Source organism: Epinephelus moara, chromosome 18 (genome assembly GCF_006386435.1).
Source record: "Epinephelus moara isolate mb chromosome 18, YSFRI_EMoa_1.0, whole genome shotgun sequence".
NCBI classification, from domain to species: Eukaryota; Metazoa; Chordata; class Actinopteri; order Perciformes; family Serranidae; genus Epinephelus; species Epinephelus moara.
In genome coordinates, this window is record NC_065523.1 from 39,810,104 (window position 1) to 39,825,845 (window position 15,742).

At 48.5% G+C, this 15,742-nt stretch overlaps 1 protein-coding gene and 1 non-coding gene across 2 annotated transcripts in view; both read left to right on the forward strand.

The window, feature by feature from the left end:
- The window catches only part of kpnb1 (karyopherin (importin) beta 1), a 17,204-nt gene extending 1,524 nt beyond the window's left edge, over nt 1-15,680 (forward strand). Inside the window, exons 3-21 of the mRNA XM_050068797.1 lie at nt 4,139-4,321; nt 4,422-4,622; nt 4,963-5,115; nt 5,413-5,472; nt 5,596-5,685; nt 6,701-6,811; nt 6,919-7,020; nt 7,504-7,728; nt 8,129-8,320; nt 8,449-8,579; nt 9,853-10,000; nt 10,530-10,601; nt 10,714-10,858; nt 10,958-11,040; nt 12,282-12,389; nt 14,049-14,192; nt 14,428-14,533; nt 14,854-14,968; nt 15,368-15,680. Of these exons, the coding sequence (XP_049924754.1) occupies nt 4,139-4,321; nt 4,422-4,622; nt 4,963-5,115; nt 5,413-5,472; nt 5,596-5,685; nt 6,701-6,811; nt 6,919-7,020; nt 7,504-7,728; nt 8,129-8,320; nt 8,449-8,579; nt 9,853-10,000; nt 10,530-10,601; nt 10,714-10,858; nt 10,958-11,040; nt 12,282-12,389; nt 14,049-14,192; nt 14,428-14,533; nt 14,854-14,968; nt 15,368-15,659 (2,661 nt within the window). The 3' untranslated portion in view covers nt 15,660-15,680. The remainder of the gene's footprint in view (nt 1-4,138; nt 4,322-4,421; nt 4,623-4,962; nt 5,116-5,412; nt 5,473-5,595; nt 5,686-6,700; nt 6,812-6,918; nt 7,021-7,503; nt 7,729-8,128; nt 8,321-8,448; nt 8,580-9,852; nt 10,001-10,529; nt 10,602-10,713; nt 10,859-10,957; nt 11,041-12,281; nt 12,390-14,048; nt 14,193-14,427; nt 14,534-14,853; nt 14,969-15,367) is intronic.
- Nucleotides 14,573-14,712, forward strand: LOC126406206 (small nucleolar RNA SNORA79). The gene has a single exon (XR_007571673.1). It is a non-coding gene; the product is annotated as a small nucleolar RNA SNORA79 (small nucleolar RNA).
- Nucleotides 15,681-15,742: the final 62 nt, after the last annotated feature.

A 15,742-nucleotide genomic window follows, 5' to 3' on the forward strand; every position in this document is an offset into this window, starting at 1 on the left:
CTCCCCCCCCCCCCCCCCACCACCCCATTAACACACACACACACACACACACACACACACACACACACACACACACAGTCAGCCTGCTAGCGTTAGCATTTCATGGAGGCAGCTACACCCATCTGATGTGAGGGCTGCAGATGTGTATCTGTTCATTATCTGAACAATAAAAATCATTCAACAATTATTTAAAAGAAAATTAAAAATCATCAACAAGACTCGTGCAGATCCTCAAAAAGACATTGAAGTAATAAATACATATAAATATATATAAATAAGGCCTCAACTGCTATTAAAATGTCCTAAATACATTGTTAAGAGTCTTAAATGCTAACGTGTGCTAACTAGCCGTCACTGTACCCAGGGAAACACAGGGAGGTCAAAGTTCAACAAACACGAACGGGACAAGGTCATGTTCATGTTCATGAGGCTCTGTGGAGTTTATACAAAAAGTTTTTCTGCATGATGGAAATCAAGGCAGTAGAATCTGTGAGGAAACCCTCCTTCAAACGCCAGGTGTTTCCTACATCTGCATCTTACCCTCGTCTCTGTTGCTCCACTAGAGTCAAGGTGGATTTATACTTGTGCATCAGCTCTGCACAGAACTAACGCTGCAGCCTATGCACGTGGCCTTGGCTGTTGTGAGCTTTTATACTTGTGCTGTGGTGTGTCTGTGTCACTCTGCAGTTACGCCTCAAACACTGGTCAGCAGTGGGGTTTCTGTGAAGTGCTGTAAAGGCCCTGACATACCAAACCGACATCAAAGAACTAGCGGCGACGAAAGCCAACTGTTGCGTCGTCTACGTCGCCTCACGTCGCCTCACGTCGCCCTGTGTCAGTTGCATTTGAACACACTACACGGACTACATCCGACGGCCAAGTAGCACGTACGTTCTGCGCCTGCGTGAGAGAGAGCGGAGTGAGAGAGTGGTACATCCTGTCAGCCGAGGGGTTTCCTATCTGTGCAGCCGAGCACCGCAGCACCTCCACGGACTATTACATCCAGACGGTCCCGGTGTTTCCTCCGCAGGCTCCACTTCACTCAGCTGCCCGATAAACCCGCTGCTTCTTCCCACTTTAACCTGAATAACAAACCAGGGCTCGGTGCTCCGGTTGGATCCAAACGGAGAGCCGGGGCTAGCTCAGAGACTAGCGGAGGCTAACTGGCTGTGCTTCCCTCCGGTCATGCTGCGGCTAACGCTCCGCTAGCCGCTCCCAGCTAGCTCCGGTTTGTTATTCAGGTTAAAGTGTGAAGAAGCAGCGGGTCTGTGGGGCAGCTGAGTGAAGTGGAGCCTGAGGAGGAAGCACCGGTTAGCCCCGGTTTCACTACAGGCAGATTCACTCGCTACAGGGGCGAGGAAATAAAACCTGAACAGCCAATCAGAGTGATCTCTCTCACCGACAAGCTCCGCCGCCGATTCAACATGTTCAATCAGCCGAAAAGCTGCCGACGCCGAAGTGCTGACGGTGCGGGACACACCGCAAAAACTAGGGCGACAGACGCTCACCGACGGCCCGACTTTGGTCGACAGCCGACCGTCAGCTTGGTGTGTCAGGGCCTTTAACTTTACACTTGTCTTATATTAGACTCACAAGTCAGTCTTTAGACGCTTTGCTTAACTAAAGACTGATGTCTTTCTCCCTGATTTTGTGTTTAGATGGGCGGATACAATTTCAGAGTTTAAAAAAAACTCCCTACGTTGCAGAACCAATAGTAAATCTGCAGGGAGGTCCTTCGGTGTCTCGCTGAGCTCTTGTGCTCGTAAATATAGTCCGACTGCGTTAAAAGTTTTAAACAAAGTCGCTGTAAGTCCTTCATTTCCACAATCTTGTGGACTGAACACACGTTTGATAAAACAGAGTTTAATCTCTCGGCATCCATTTTCAAGCTCTCTGTGTGTTTGTTTCCTTGCGGACGAGAAAAGGGGGAGCGCACATTTCCGGGAAGGCGTGTCCTTTTTAAAAAAGGCAAGAGGCATTGCTTTGTTGCCGGCCGTTTTCTCCGGTGTGTTAAACACACTTTAGAAAGGAGTGTCCCCAGACTATCAGAAGGCGGAGATCTCTGATTGTCTGGTGGCGAGACTAGTCTTATATGGACACATTTTCCAAACAAAGGTGCACGTCAGTCTACGGCGTAGGTTACAGGCATAGGCTCTGTGTTGATCACCGCCGTTGTTTGGTTCAGTGTAAAAATGTAAAGAAGAGCTGTAGTAGCAGCTCTGTGTGAAATCTCCTGAGTCCAACGAGACATCTTCAAATGTCCAAACCAGCTGATGTCTAAGTTGGAGAAGCTGTAACCTGGTGACTGATTGTTTGGGTGAAGAACATCAGGAATGTTTCTGCAGCTTATTATTAATTAATACAGTGTTAATAAAGTTGATATTCCAGAGTACACTTTGAGGGCCGAGACAGAAATCTGTGAACTAACAAATGAAATTTAAACTGTTGAGACAATATGGATTAGAGCTGATATTAATGTGTTCTTCATGGGACACAAAACCAATCCATAACCTATCAATAATCAGTGTGTTTGGAGCCCTTCTGCCTCTACACAGTCCCATCTTTGTATTTTCTCACAAAACCAAGCGATGGCGGCATCTTCTTTGACGCACAAAAATAGATTCGTCCATTTCAAATGTTGAAACCTCACTGCCCTCATGCTTCCATGTGTCCCTTATGATGTCATAGATACAGCCAATAGATGGCACTGGAGGGCGGAGTCAACAACAAACAAGGCGACAGCTGAGCAGGTCTTAATAATGTTCCTTTGAACGAAGGCAGCGTTGAGGACGGTGGTGTTCTGTGAGGCCGTCTCCTGCAGTCGCGTCTCACTTCACTCCGCTACACTGCCTTCACGCCCTGCGGTGGTTCTGATGAATCTGTAAGCTCCTAGAGAACGTCCACAAGTACAGATGAAATGAACGCAGAACCTGATGTCAAAAACGATGACATCACATGTCTATAATGATGACATCACATGTCAATAACAATGACATCACGTCAGTAACAATCATGTACGGCCCCTCCAGTTAATAAACCTGTGACATCACTGATGACACAGATTACAGCAGACATTTTACCAGATATTCTCTGATGGCGTTCAGTATCTGTCGAGCGCTGTGTGAAGTTCCTGCTGCTGCAGCTTCACATTAAAAGCATTTAACCTCCAAAACAGGAGCTGACTTTTATTATGAAGTCGCCACAGGAAATGTGTTTGTCAGTGAGATCAGCACTTTCAAAAATGAGTCTATTAAAGAAGATGGTGTCAGTTTCATCTTTCGTCTGCAGCGGCTCAGTTTGAAATATTGTTGTCCTCCTGTCTAAAATGACACACAGGAGCGCCATGACGCCGCCGTCGTTTATGGTCGTGTAAAAATGTAAAGACGGGACTTCACAGCAGCTCTGCAGCGCCACCTCTGTGTGAAAAGGTGCAGAGTTACAGCAGTGAGACGACCGTCTGTTCATATCACACAACCCTCAGACAGTCAGTGAGAGGTGCTGCATCATCACTGGAAACGTCCCATCATGCTCTCTGGTATATCACAGCCTCCATGACTCAACAAACCCTCCCTCCATGTTTGACCATCAACGTCCTCCTGAGTAGCTCTATCTCTCACACACACACACACACACACACACACACACACACACACACACACACACACACACACACACACACACACACACAGGGTTTTTCTACAGTAACACATCATCTTCATCAGCTGATGTCGACTCTGAGCTGAAGGTTTTCAAACTTCACGTACTTGTGTCTGGTATTTAATGCCGCGCACAGACGCCATGTTGGTCACAGTCAGTCGTCATGTGGAGACACACGACCTTATTTCTGTCTCACACTGTTTAAATATTTTAACTTCTTAGTGTTTAATTTACAAACTGATCACAATCACAGATGAAGACTCCTGACCTCAGTCACCTCCTGTCCTCCTCCTGTCCTCCCTCTGTCCTCCTCCTGTCCTCTTCCTGTCCTCCCTCTGTCCTCCTCTTGTCCTCTTCCTGTCCTCCTCCTGTCCTCTTCCTGTCCTCCCTCTGTCCTCCTCCTGTCCTCCTCCTGTCCTCTTCCTGTCCTCCCTCTGTCCTCCTGCTGTCCTCCTCCTGTCCTCTTCCTGTCCTCCCTCAGCCTACGTTCTTGGTGGAGTTGTCTAAAGTGTTGGCGAACCCGGGGAACACTCAGGTGGCTCGAGTCGCTGCCGGTCTGCAGGTGAAGAACTCTCTGACCTCCAAAGACCCCGACGTGAAGACACAGTACCAGCAGAGATGGCTGGCCATCGACGCCAACGCTCGCCGCGAGATCAAGAACTACGTAAGGACCCTGAGACTGTCCCCACTGTCATGACATTCATCTCACGTTCATGTAGTCCTCATGTCCTGACCGTCCGTCTGTCTCTCTGTCTGTCCGGCAGGTTTTACAGACTCTGGGCACAGAGACGTACCGGCCCAGCTCGGCGTCGCAGTGCGTTGCCGGGATCGCCTGTGCAGAGATCCCAGTGAACCAGTGGCCTGAGCTGATCCCACAGCTGGTGGCCAACGTTACCGACCCCTCCAGCACCGAACACATGAAGGAGTCCACGCTGGAGGCCATCGGATACATCTGTCAGGACATCGTGAGTGATCACACACACACACACTGATACATGAAGCCACTGCACCACTCTGACTCAGGACGACAAACGTCCAATCATCACGTCTCTGACACACAGACTCTCCTCTGCTCACACATCCACTGATGTTCACTGTGTGGGGACGTCCTGCGGACACACCGGCAGAAAGACGACTTCACACTGTGTCAAACATGACACGTGCTGATAATTCATCATGACCTTGTAAACTAATTAACTGGTGACCCCTCTCCCGTCATCATCGTCATCATCGTCATCATCGTCATCATAGCAGAGATGAGTCATTAACTGTTGTGTTAATGTTAACCTGTTGTGGCTCCTTCAGGACCCTGAGCAGCTGCAGGAGAACGCCAACCAGATCCTGACAGCCATCATCCAGGGCATGAGGAAGGAGGAGCCCAGTAACAACGTTAAACTGGCCGCCACCAACGCCCTGCTCAACTCTCTGGAGTTCACTAAAGCCAACTTCGACAAGGAGGTAACCACGTACACCACACTTCCTGTCCCCTCAGCCCTCTGTGAACCCTCTGTGAGAGCTTCAGGTGTCGTTACGTGAATAAATATTAGAGGGTCAGATGAGTCAAACGTCTTCATCTGATGAAGAGTTGTTTACATTTATTCTCCAACATGTAAATAAGTTTGTTTGTGCAGGAAAAAAAAACTGTAAATAAAAAGTAATGAAGGAGGAAGTTTTATTTTGTAGGAGTCGATCTAAAGATGATTATTCTTGTTTTGTTGTGAAACAGATGTTTATAGTTTCCTTCCTGTGTTTCAGACGGAGAGACACTTCATCATGCAGGTGGTGTGTGAAGCTACGCAGTGTCCCGACACCAGAGTGAGTGTTGACACGTGTCCCCCAACGTGTCCCCCAACGTGTCCCCTTTGATCAAAGTGCTTTAAACTCAGTCCATGTGTTTCTGACACGCGTGTTCTGTTTCTCCCTGCGTGGTGTGTTCAGGTGCGTGTGGCGGCCCTACAGAACCTGGTGAAGATCATGTCTCTGTATTATCAGTACATGGAGACGTACATGGGTCCAGCTCTGTTCGCGGTGAGTCCACACACACACACACACGCACACACGCACACACGTGTCAGATCTGTAACAGGTGAAAGTAGAGCTGGAGTAATAATCAATTCTTGGATTCATCGTGATGCAGAATCGTCCAACATGTTTTTTCTTATTCAGCACAATGAATGAATGAATGAATGAATGAATGATTTCATTAGATTAATCAATAAAAGAATAATCATCAGGTGCAGCTCTATGATCTAAATTATATTAATGAGGTCAACATGAATTATTTGGGAAAACTTTTTGCGCTGTCACCCACAGACGAGCGTTGACGTAATGCAGCAGCGTTCAGCAGTGATGTAAAAGTGTCTGGCCTGCTCAGCAGAGTTGGGTCAACTTCTAGTTGTCTGGTGTACCAGTTTAAACTGGTTTGATTTTAGGTAAACTGGCTGAACCAGCCTTCATCACTATGAGTCGTTATGTCAAATTATAAAGTCGCCTACATCATCAGCCTGTGCTGACGGCGTCACCGCGCCAAATCAAACTCGCGTAGCATCAGTAATAAACAACATGATGAACATGTAGCTGACCGGAGGGAGATCAGCAGGATCTGAGAGTTTCTGATAAACGACCATCGCTATTAACGAGCCAGGCTACTTCCTGTTGGCTGTATTTGTTTTTCTTTTCCAGTGAATGTCACAAAATAAAATCTGTTCTCTGTTTAAAAAGTACAAACGTAAGAGGACAGAAAGAACTCTGATCATTGTAGCGGCTCTGTCTGCAGTCAGATCTCCAGCTCAGCTCAGCTCAGACTCAGTTTGGATCATCTTTAATCACAGTTAAAGAATCTACAGATTGTGTTTGGAAGAAGAAGAAGAAGAATCTGTCAGACGTGTTAATGCTGACGGTGGTTTTGTTGTTTTAGGTCGAGCAGCTGTTCTTAACTCTTCAGGTTTAAAAAGCAGCTTTAAGTCAGAGTTAAAATCCAGATGTGAAACATTAAACTTTTGTCTTCTTCACTTTCCCTTTGTCTGTCTCCTCTTCCTCTCAGATCACTATTGAGGCGATGAAGAGCGACATCGATGAGGTGGCCTTACAGGGCATTGAGTTCTGGTCCAATGTCTGTGACGAGGAGATGGATCTGGCCATCGAGGCCTCAGAGGTCTGTGGGAGCGCACGTCATGACATCATCAGTCCCAGTTTGTTAAACCAAACCGCCCTCTGACTGAGTATGTTGGTCTCTTCCTGTTTGCTCTCGTCCAATGGCAGGCCTCGGAGCAGGGTCGCCCCCCGGAGCACACCAGTAAGTTCTACGCCAAAGGGGCCCTGCAGTACCTGGTCCCCATCCTGACCCAGACCCTCACCAAACAGGTAACACACCTGGGGCACAAACATCCTGAGATCCTCTCAGAGCTCCTGACTCAGACCAAATGTCTCAGAGTCTGAGCTCAGGAGAGATTTAGAGCTACGAGTTCTCAGAGCGACAGAAACTTTGAGCTCAGTGAGGGGGCGTGGTCGACCCTGTTGCTAGACGTGACACATTCTGTATTATCAGATGTGATTGGTTGTCACAGGCACGCCCCTCTGTGAGTCTGTAAAGTGTGTGGACACCCAGTGGACATGAGACAAACTGCATCACAATATGAGACAGGAAGTGTGATCACTGCTGATGGAAGGTTGAGACCCACACACATAATGAAATGACTTCCTGCTCACCTGGGCAGCACCTGTGCGCCCTCACTCTCCGACCCAGTGGACAGGGAGATGATGTAGTTCCAGAGTTACTAAACCTTAAGCTTTATATTCTGTTGTGGTGCAGTGCGTCACCTGACCTTTGACCTCAATCTCTCACAGGACGAGAATGATGACGACGACGACTGGAACCCCTGCAAGGCTGCAGGTGTGTGTCTGATGCTGCTGGCCACCTGCTGCGAGGACGACGTGGTTCCTCATGTTCTGCCCTTCATCAAAGAGCACATCAAAAACCCCGACTGGCGCTACAGAGACGCCTCCGTCATGGCCTTCGGATCCATCCTGGAAGGACCCGAACTCAACCAGCTCAAACCGCTTGTCATACAGGTCAGTAACTAGTTAAACCGCTCGTCATACAGGTCAGTAACTAGTTAAATGGCTCGCCACACAGGTCAGTAACTAGTTAAATGGCTCGCCACACAGGTCAGTAACTAGTTAAACCGCTTGTCATACAGGTCAGTAACTAGTTAAACCGCTCGTCATACAGGTCAGTAACTAGTTAAATGGCTCGCCACACAGGTCAGTAACTAGTTAAACCGCTCATCACGCAGGTCAGTAACTAGTTAAATGGCTCGTCATACAGGTCAGTAACTAGTTAAACCGCTTGTCATACAGGTCAGTAACTAGTTAAACCGCTCATCACGCAGGTCAGTAACTCGTCATACAGTTAACCCCTTCGTTGAACAGGTCAGTCACTAACCTGTTAACCCCCCCCCCCGCCGCGCAGGCGATGCCAACTCTGATCGAGCTGATGAAGGACCCCAGTGTGGTGGTGAGGGACACCACGGCGTGGACGGTGGGGAGGATCTGTGAGCTGCTACCTGAAGCCGCCATCAACGAGGTGTACCTGGCCCCCCTGCTGCAGTGTCTGATTGAAGGCCTGGGGGCGGAGCCAAGAGTGGCCTCTAACGTGTGCTGGGTGAGCTGTGAGGTCATGTGACACATGCAGGGTTAATTGAATGTGTCTGGACACTTACAGGTCATGCTTTCTTTCATGCTGCTCGTCACCAACACAACTCTAACTTCCTGTTTGCTACTTCCTGTCAGGCCTTCTCGTCTCTGGCTGAAGCAGCTTATGAAGCCACAGACGCTGCAGAGGACCAGGAGGAGCCCAGCACCTACTGTCTGTCCTCGTCCTTCGAAATCATCGTCCAGAAACTCCTCGAGACCACAGACAGGTAGTTAACCCTACGCTACCCCGACACTAACCCTAACCCTGATCTGACACCAGCCCTATGTTAGCCTGGCGGTACCCCTACATTAGCCTGATAGTAGCCCTACGTTAACCTGACGGTAGCCCTACGTTAGCCTGACGGTTACCCTGCGTTAGCCTGGCGGTAACCCTACATTAGCCTGATAGTAGCCCTACGTTAACCTGACGGTAGCCCTACGTTAGCCTGGCGCTAACCCTACATTAGCCTGATAGTAGCCCTACGTTAACCTGACGGTAGCCCTACGTTAGCCTGACGGTTACCCTGCGTTAGCCTGATAGTAGCCCTACGTTAACCTGACGGTAGCCCTACATTAGCCTGATAGTAGCCCTACGTTAACCTGACGGTAGCCCTACGTTAGCCTGACGGTTACCCTGCGTTAGCCTGATAGTAGCCCTACGTTAGCCTGACGGTTACCCTACATTAGCCTGATAGTAGCCCTACGTTAACCTGACGGTAGCCCTACGTTAGCCTGACGGTTACCCTGCGTTAGCCTGGCGGTAACCCTACGTTAGCCTGGTGGTAACCCTACGTTAACCTGACGGTTACCCTGCGTTAGCCTGACGGTTACCCTGCGTTAGCCTGACGGTTACCCTGCGTTAGCCTGGCGTTAACTGGACTGTAGAGGAAAACGTGACCCACAAAATAACTGATCTGTAAATCAGTTAGTCTTGCTCTTCTTTTTTGAATTAGTAAAGATAACTTTGTTTTTCTCTCATGCCAGAAAATGGCGAACATGTTGATTGATTGATTGATTGATTGATTGGGGACCGTGTTTAGCAACAGAACATTATATCACAACATCAGTTCACAAACTCTCGACACAGCTCGTACAGAAACAATCTGAGGATCAGAACTTCACCAACACGACTTTAAACTAAAACATAAGGATTTAATCTGAGCTGAAGGTGAAACTTATCTCTACTCTGCTACAGAGCCTGACTCAGACACTGAGGCTTTTAAGTTTGATTAGTTATTGATCTGATATTAAGGGAGGTTAAACAGGAGGATATGACATCATCAGCTGGAGAAAATAAAACTCTTATGTTCTCTGACTTCTCTGTTCCTGGACATTTTGACTGCAAACAGACTGGAGCTGCAACGATTAGACAATGAAATAACTGTTAGTTGCAGCCCCAAAATAGAATCATGGTCACAGTCACTGAACATACATGTAAACCTTATTGCTAGAGTGATGATGATGATGATGATGATGATGATGATGATGTTTCTTGTGCAGACCTGACGGTCACCAGAACAACCTGCGCTCTGCAGCCTACGAGGCTCTGATGGAGATCGTGAAGAACAGTGCAAAAGACTGTTACCCTGCAGTCCAGAAGACCACGCTGGTCATCATGGAGAGACTGCAGCAGGTCCTACAGATGGAGGTGAGACACCGGGGGAGGGCGGAGGAGGGATCAGTGGGTTACTGTCAGATCAGAAAATCACATTTCCTCTCAGTGGACACACAAAGACTTTATCTGACGGCTTAGAGAGACAGACTTAGGTAACTGATGTCAGATTATGTTTCAGTCACATTTCAGTTTAACTACAGAGTTTATGTTGAGTTTATTCTGAAGTTTTCAAACAGGAAGTCAAAACTTCTTCACTAAAAAAACATTAAACACACGACCAAATGAAAACACATCTGTTCACAGCAAATTAAATCAACAAAAATGTGAACCAGGTCACGTAGCCGTGTTCCTTCTGGCAGGGGGACTGCCAATGGAAATTAAGCCTTTTGGCTACAATTGGGTGCATTTACATTTTATTTTTAAAATGTTCATTAATGTACATTGTTCCTCTACAACAAATAAAGATAAATTAAATTAAACAATACAATTTCTTTTAGATTTGAAAATGTAGCCGCAGCTTCTACTTCTTCCTGTGTAATGATGTCACTTCCTGTGTCTCCAGTCTCACATTCAGAGCACCTCAGACAGAATCCAGTTCAACGACCTGCAGTCGCTGCTGTGTGCCACTCTACAGGTGAGAGCACACACCTGGCACTCTGTCACGCTCTTACTTTGGTGAAGTCAGAGGCCTCGTGTTCACGCTCTTATTGTGACATTGTGAGTGTTTCCTGTTTGTGTTGTTGCAGAACGTCCTGCGTAAAGTGCAGCATCAGGACGCCCTGCAGATCTCAGACGTGGTGATGGCGTCTCTGCTGCGGATGTTTCAGAGCACCGCCGGCTCCGGGGGCGTCCAGGAGGACGCTCTGATGGCCGTGTCCACGCTGGTGGAAGGTACACACTCTGAAACACACACACACACGCACAGGGTAGAGACTTGTGTTGTTGCTGACTGTCGGTGTGTGTGTGTGTGTGTGTGTGTGTGTGTGTCAGTTCTTGGCAGCGACTTCCAGAAATACATGGATGCCTTCAAACCTTTCCTGGGAATCGGACTGAAGAACTACGCTGAGTATCAGGTCTGTCTCCACCTGTCTGTCTCCACCCACTGCTGGTTCTCACCAACACCTTTAACACTGGACAGGAAGTGTGTTAACCCTTCAGTCCCTCCAGGATTTGTGATGTTTGATGATTTCTGCAGTTTTGTCATCACAACTTCACCACAAATTTAACAACTGCTGAGAGTCGTCACATTCTTCAGCTGATAGTTTGTACACACACACACACACACACACACACACACACACACACACACACACACACACACACACACACACGTAAACAGACACAGCTTCATGTTGATGTGTGTTTGGTCTGTGATGATAAATCATGCACCACGCTGACTGTGATGTAAAACAAACCACATTTATCTGAGACCTCCACTCTTCATGTTCTGACCTGCAGCAGCTCCTCACTGTCAGCTGTTTGTAGTTTGGTAGATCAGTGTTGCGGGTTTGATCCCCAGCTCCTCCTGTACACATGGAGTCACAACACACTCAGCACGGTTCCATGACGACAGAGAAAACAGATGTAAACATGTCAGTGTGAGTGAAATGGTCCTGCAGTGAATGTGTCACAGTGGGACTAACACACCCAGATCATGTGACTCCTGCATGTATACAGTCAATCAGACCCAAACTGGCCGAGGCGCTCTGAGCATGCTCCACAGTTTCCGCCCCGGGCTTTGACCCACAAGTCCAATAGCATTAAATGTGTAAGAGAAGAAGAAGCCGGTAACAACATGGAGAAATCTACATCCAGAGCCGTGACTTTTTGGATGGACCAAATGTACAGAGCTGTAAAGTTGTCCACCATGGTAGCAGTTAGCTGCTAGCTAACCGTAGCTAACTTGTTTGTCCATTGTTTGGTCTGTGACGTAATAGGTCAACAGGAAAAAGGTCCAATACTAACAAGCTGAAAGGGGGCATATCTCCACCTATCGTAGAGGAGTCGCACATACTTGGCTCAATAGATGGATTCCCCTCCTGTGCTTGTATACTGGGACAAGGACAGTAGGCCAGTTAGATGTCCTCGTCCAGCTGGGACTGTAGCTCCACTTCACTGTTTCCATGGAAACGTACTGAGTGACACCCAAACTGATTCATTAACCCTGGTCACAGTTCGTCCGTACGATGAGAGCTGTTAAATCTCATTGTGTGAAGTGTGAACCTGCAGAAAGCCTCAGACTGCACAGATGGAAAGACACTACTGTCTCAGATACATGATGATGATGATGATGATGATGATGGTGTTGTTACAGGTGTGTCTGGCGGCGGTGGGTCTGGTGTGTGACCTGTGCAGAGCTCTGATGTCCAACATCCTGCCTTACTGTGACGAGATCATGCAGCTGCTGCTGGAGAACCTCGGGGTGAGGAAGACGAGGAGGAAGTCTGTCTGTCTGTCCGTCCGTCTGTGTGTGTGTGTGTCAGTCTGTATGTCTCACCCTCACAGTCTGTCTCTTCACTCTGTCACCCACTTCACATCCCTCCTTCCTCTCATCCTCTCTGTCCTGCAGAGTTTCTGTGGCTCATTAAAAAGCCTCAAACTTGAGAGCTTTAAGCAGGCTTTACATCAGGTCCTGGAGGTGCTGGAATGTTGGGGATAAAAAGGGGAAAAATCAAGTCCTGGAAAACCTTGAAGAAAAACACTTTCTTAGCACAGTGCTTAAAGTCCTTGAGATTCAGATGAACCACACATCACCAAAGATTGTTCATCAGGTCGTCAGAGGTCATGTGATCATAAATCACTCAGATTCTTGTTGATTTATTTTTAATTCTGGCGTGTCACCGTCACATGATGACTTCCTGTCTGACGTCATAGTTTATTTGTGCTCAGCTCCACCCATAAACCGCGGAAAAACCAGCAGACCTTCATTGGCAACTCGTCACTGTGACCTGTTTCCTCTGTTCAGCACTGTGATGATGTCATAGCTTCACTGACACTGAAACTTAGGTTCCAGCTGACAGATGGTTCTGTTTTAATGTGAAGTCTGTTTGTAACGAGCTGACAGTTGTGTCTGATGTCAGGCAGCACGGCGAGGCCTCTTCCTCACTTCCTGCGCCGTGTGCAGGCAGTGAGGAAGAGTTCAGCTGTGGTGAGTGTCTGTGGTTATGTTGACGCTCTCACTCTGAAACGTCCTGTAGATCGGTTTCAGACTCAGAGACACAGGACGATCTGAAACTGATGAGCTGATCAGATGGTGAAATGATTCCTCTGTTACTGAAGCTGCTGCTGATCAGTCGAGTGTTTCGTGTCTCGTGTGATGATTATCTTGGCTCCAAAACTCAACCGACAGGTTTCATCCTCATGTCAGACTGCTTCACAAAACAGCAGAGTGAACCGACGGCTTCTGAACCTGAGGTGTGACACAGATTATTTATGGAGCCGTGCAGCTGCTGTGCCGTCCGTCCGTCCGTCCGTCCTGGTGGACTTCAAACCACAGACAGCTCCAGCTTCCTCCCACAGTCCAAAGACATGCAGGTTAATTTGTTGACTCTGACGTGCGGCGATCAGCGAGGACCAAAAAAAAGTTGATGCGGCATTGATGTGTGCATCGCAGACCGTAGACGGGCTCTGGTAGAAGCGCTTTAAGCGGAGGCCTCTCGCTCCCAACCGGACCAAAGTTAGGCTACTAGCCAATCAGAAGTCGAGCGGGGGCGGGTCGTAGGGAGGAACAAACTTGGTTGAGAGCCAACTTCAGATTGTAGTGGAGCCTCATCAACCTGGGGACAGGTCCTGATAGTGGACCCGTCCCTCATTGTCTGTCTTGTAGTCTGGTGACCTGTCCAGGCTGAACCCCACCTCTCACCTAATGTCAGCTGGGATAGGCTCCGCCCCCTGTGACCCCTGACAGGATGAGTGGTAGCAGCCTCACAGATCTGTCACTGTTCCTGTGTCACTCCTCGTCTCTGTCTGTCCCTCCTGTCCTCCACTGAACATGATCATCTCTCTGCGTCCTGTTGGACCGCGTCCAGCTGATCTGTCCTGATGTCGTCCCATGACCAGCTGTTTGTCTCTGTGTGTCCAGAACGAGAACGTCCATCGGTCAGTGAAGCCTCAGATCCTGTCAGCGTTCGGGGACATCGCTCTGGCCATCGGAGGAGAGTTTAAGAAATACCTGGACATCGTCCTGGACACTCTGCAGCAGGCATCTCAGGCTCAGGTGGACAAGGTAAACACACACACACACACACACACACACACACACACACACACACACACAGAGGAAGTCCTTTACATCAACATTTTGTAAAAAAAGAAACCGCTCAGGTGGAGGAGCGTCACTGCAGCTGTAACATGAGTCTGATGAGGGGACAGACAGTCAGTGGGGACGTCCCCATCCACAGGTGTCTGAGTCATTGTGTGTGTGTGTGTGTGTGTGTGTGTGTGTGTGTGTGTGCGCGCAGACGGACTACGACATGGTGGACTACCTGAACGAGCTGAGAGAGGGATGTCTGGAGGCCTACACCGGGATCATCCAGGGCCTGAAGGGAGACCAGGAGAACGTACACCGTAAGACACGTCACATGACCTCACACACACGGAGTCAGGTGACGGCGGTTCCTCCTCCTGACCACAGTCCATCAGGAGGATTTTACGCCGTCACAGATCACTGAGTCTTTTTCACCCAGAGAGCTGCAGGCAGCCGCCGACACACACACAGCTTCCTGGTTTTGCGGGACTCGACAAAATAAAACAAAGTGATGAGTTTAAAGATGGCCGCCTCTGAAACCACAGCGCTTGTTTTAATCATTTTCTTCCTTCCCCCTCTCCACCTCCTCCTCCTCCTCCTCCTCCTCCTCCTCCTCCTGCTGCTGCTGCTGCTGCTGTAGCTGATGTGATGTTGGTTCAGCCTCGGGTGGAGTTCATCCTCTCCTTCATCCATCACATAGCTGAGGATGAGGATCACTCTGATGGCGTGGTGGCCAACGCTGCTGGACTCATCGGGTAACACACACACACACACACACACACACAGACGTGTGATGTTTACATTGTTGGCAGCGTCCCGTTTAAATGTGTTGGTCTATGAAGAGAAATCATGCACCACTCTGAGTGTGTGATGGAAAACACAACCACAACATCTGAGACCAACACACACACACACACACACACACACACACACACACTTTCAATACATAAAATGATGAAACAGTTAAAGTTTAATATCAAACTTGTTTCCATCAAATCTGAAACTGTTTAAAGACGACAAAGAAGCTGTTTCCTTCAGTCTGTTCTTTCACAATAAAAGCCTCACTGTTTGTTGTTGACATCTTGTGTGTGTGTGTGTGTGTGTGTGTGTGTGTGTGTGTGTGTGTGTGTGTGTGTGTGTGTGTGTGTGTGCAGCGACCTGTGCACAGCGTTTGGTAAAGACGTGATGAAGCTGGTGGAGGTTCGTCCGCTCATCAACGACCTGCTGACGGAGGGCAGACGCTCCAAAACCGCCAAGACCAAGACGCTGGCCACCTGGGCCACCAAGGAGCTCCGCAAGCTCAAGAGCCAGGCCTGGTCAGACACACACATTAACACACACAACCTGCACACAGCGTTACGGGGACGGTTTCACCTGACTGCACACAGCGTTACGGGGACGGTTTCACCTGACTGTACACAGCGTTACGGGGATGGTTTCACCTGACTGTACACAGCGTTACGGGGATGGTTTCACCTGACTGTACACAGCGTTATGGGGACGGTTTCACCTGACTGTACACAGCGTTA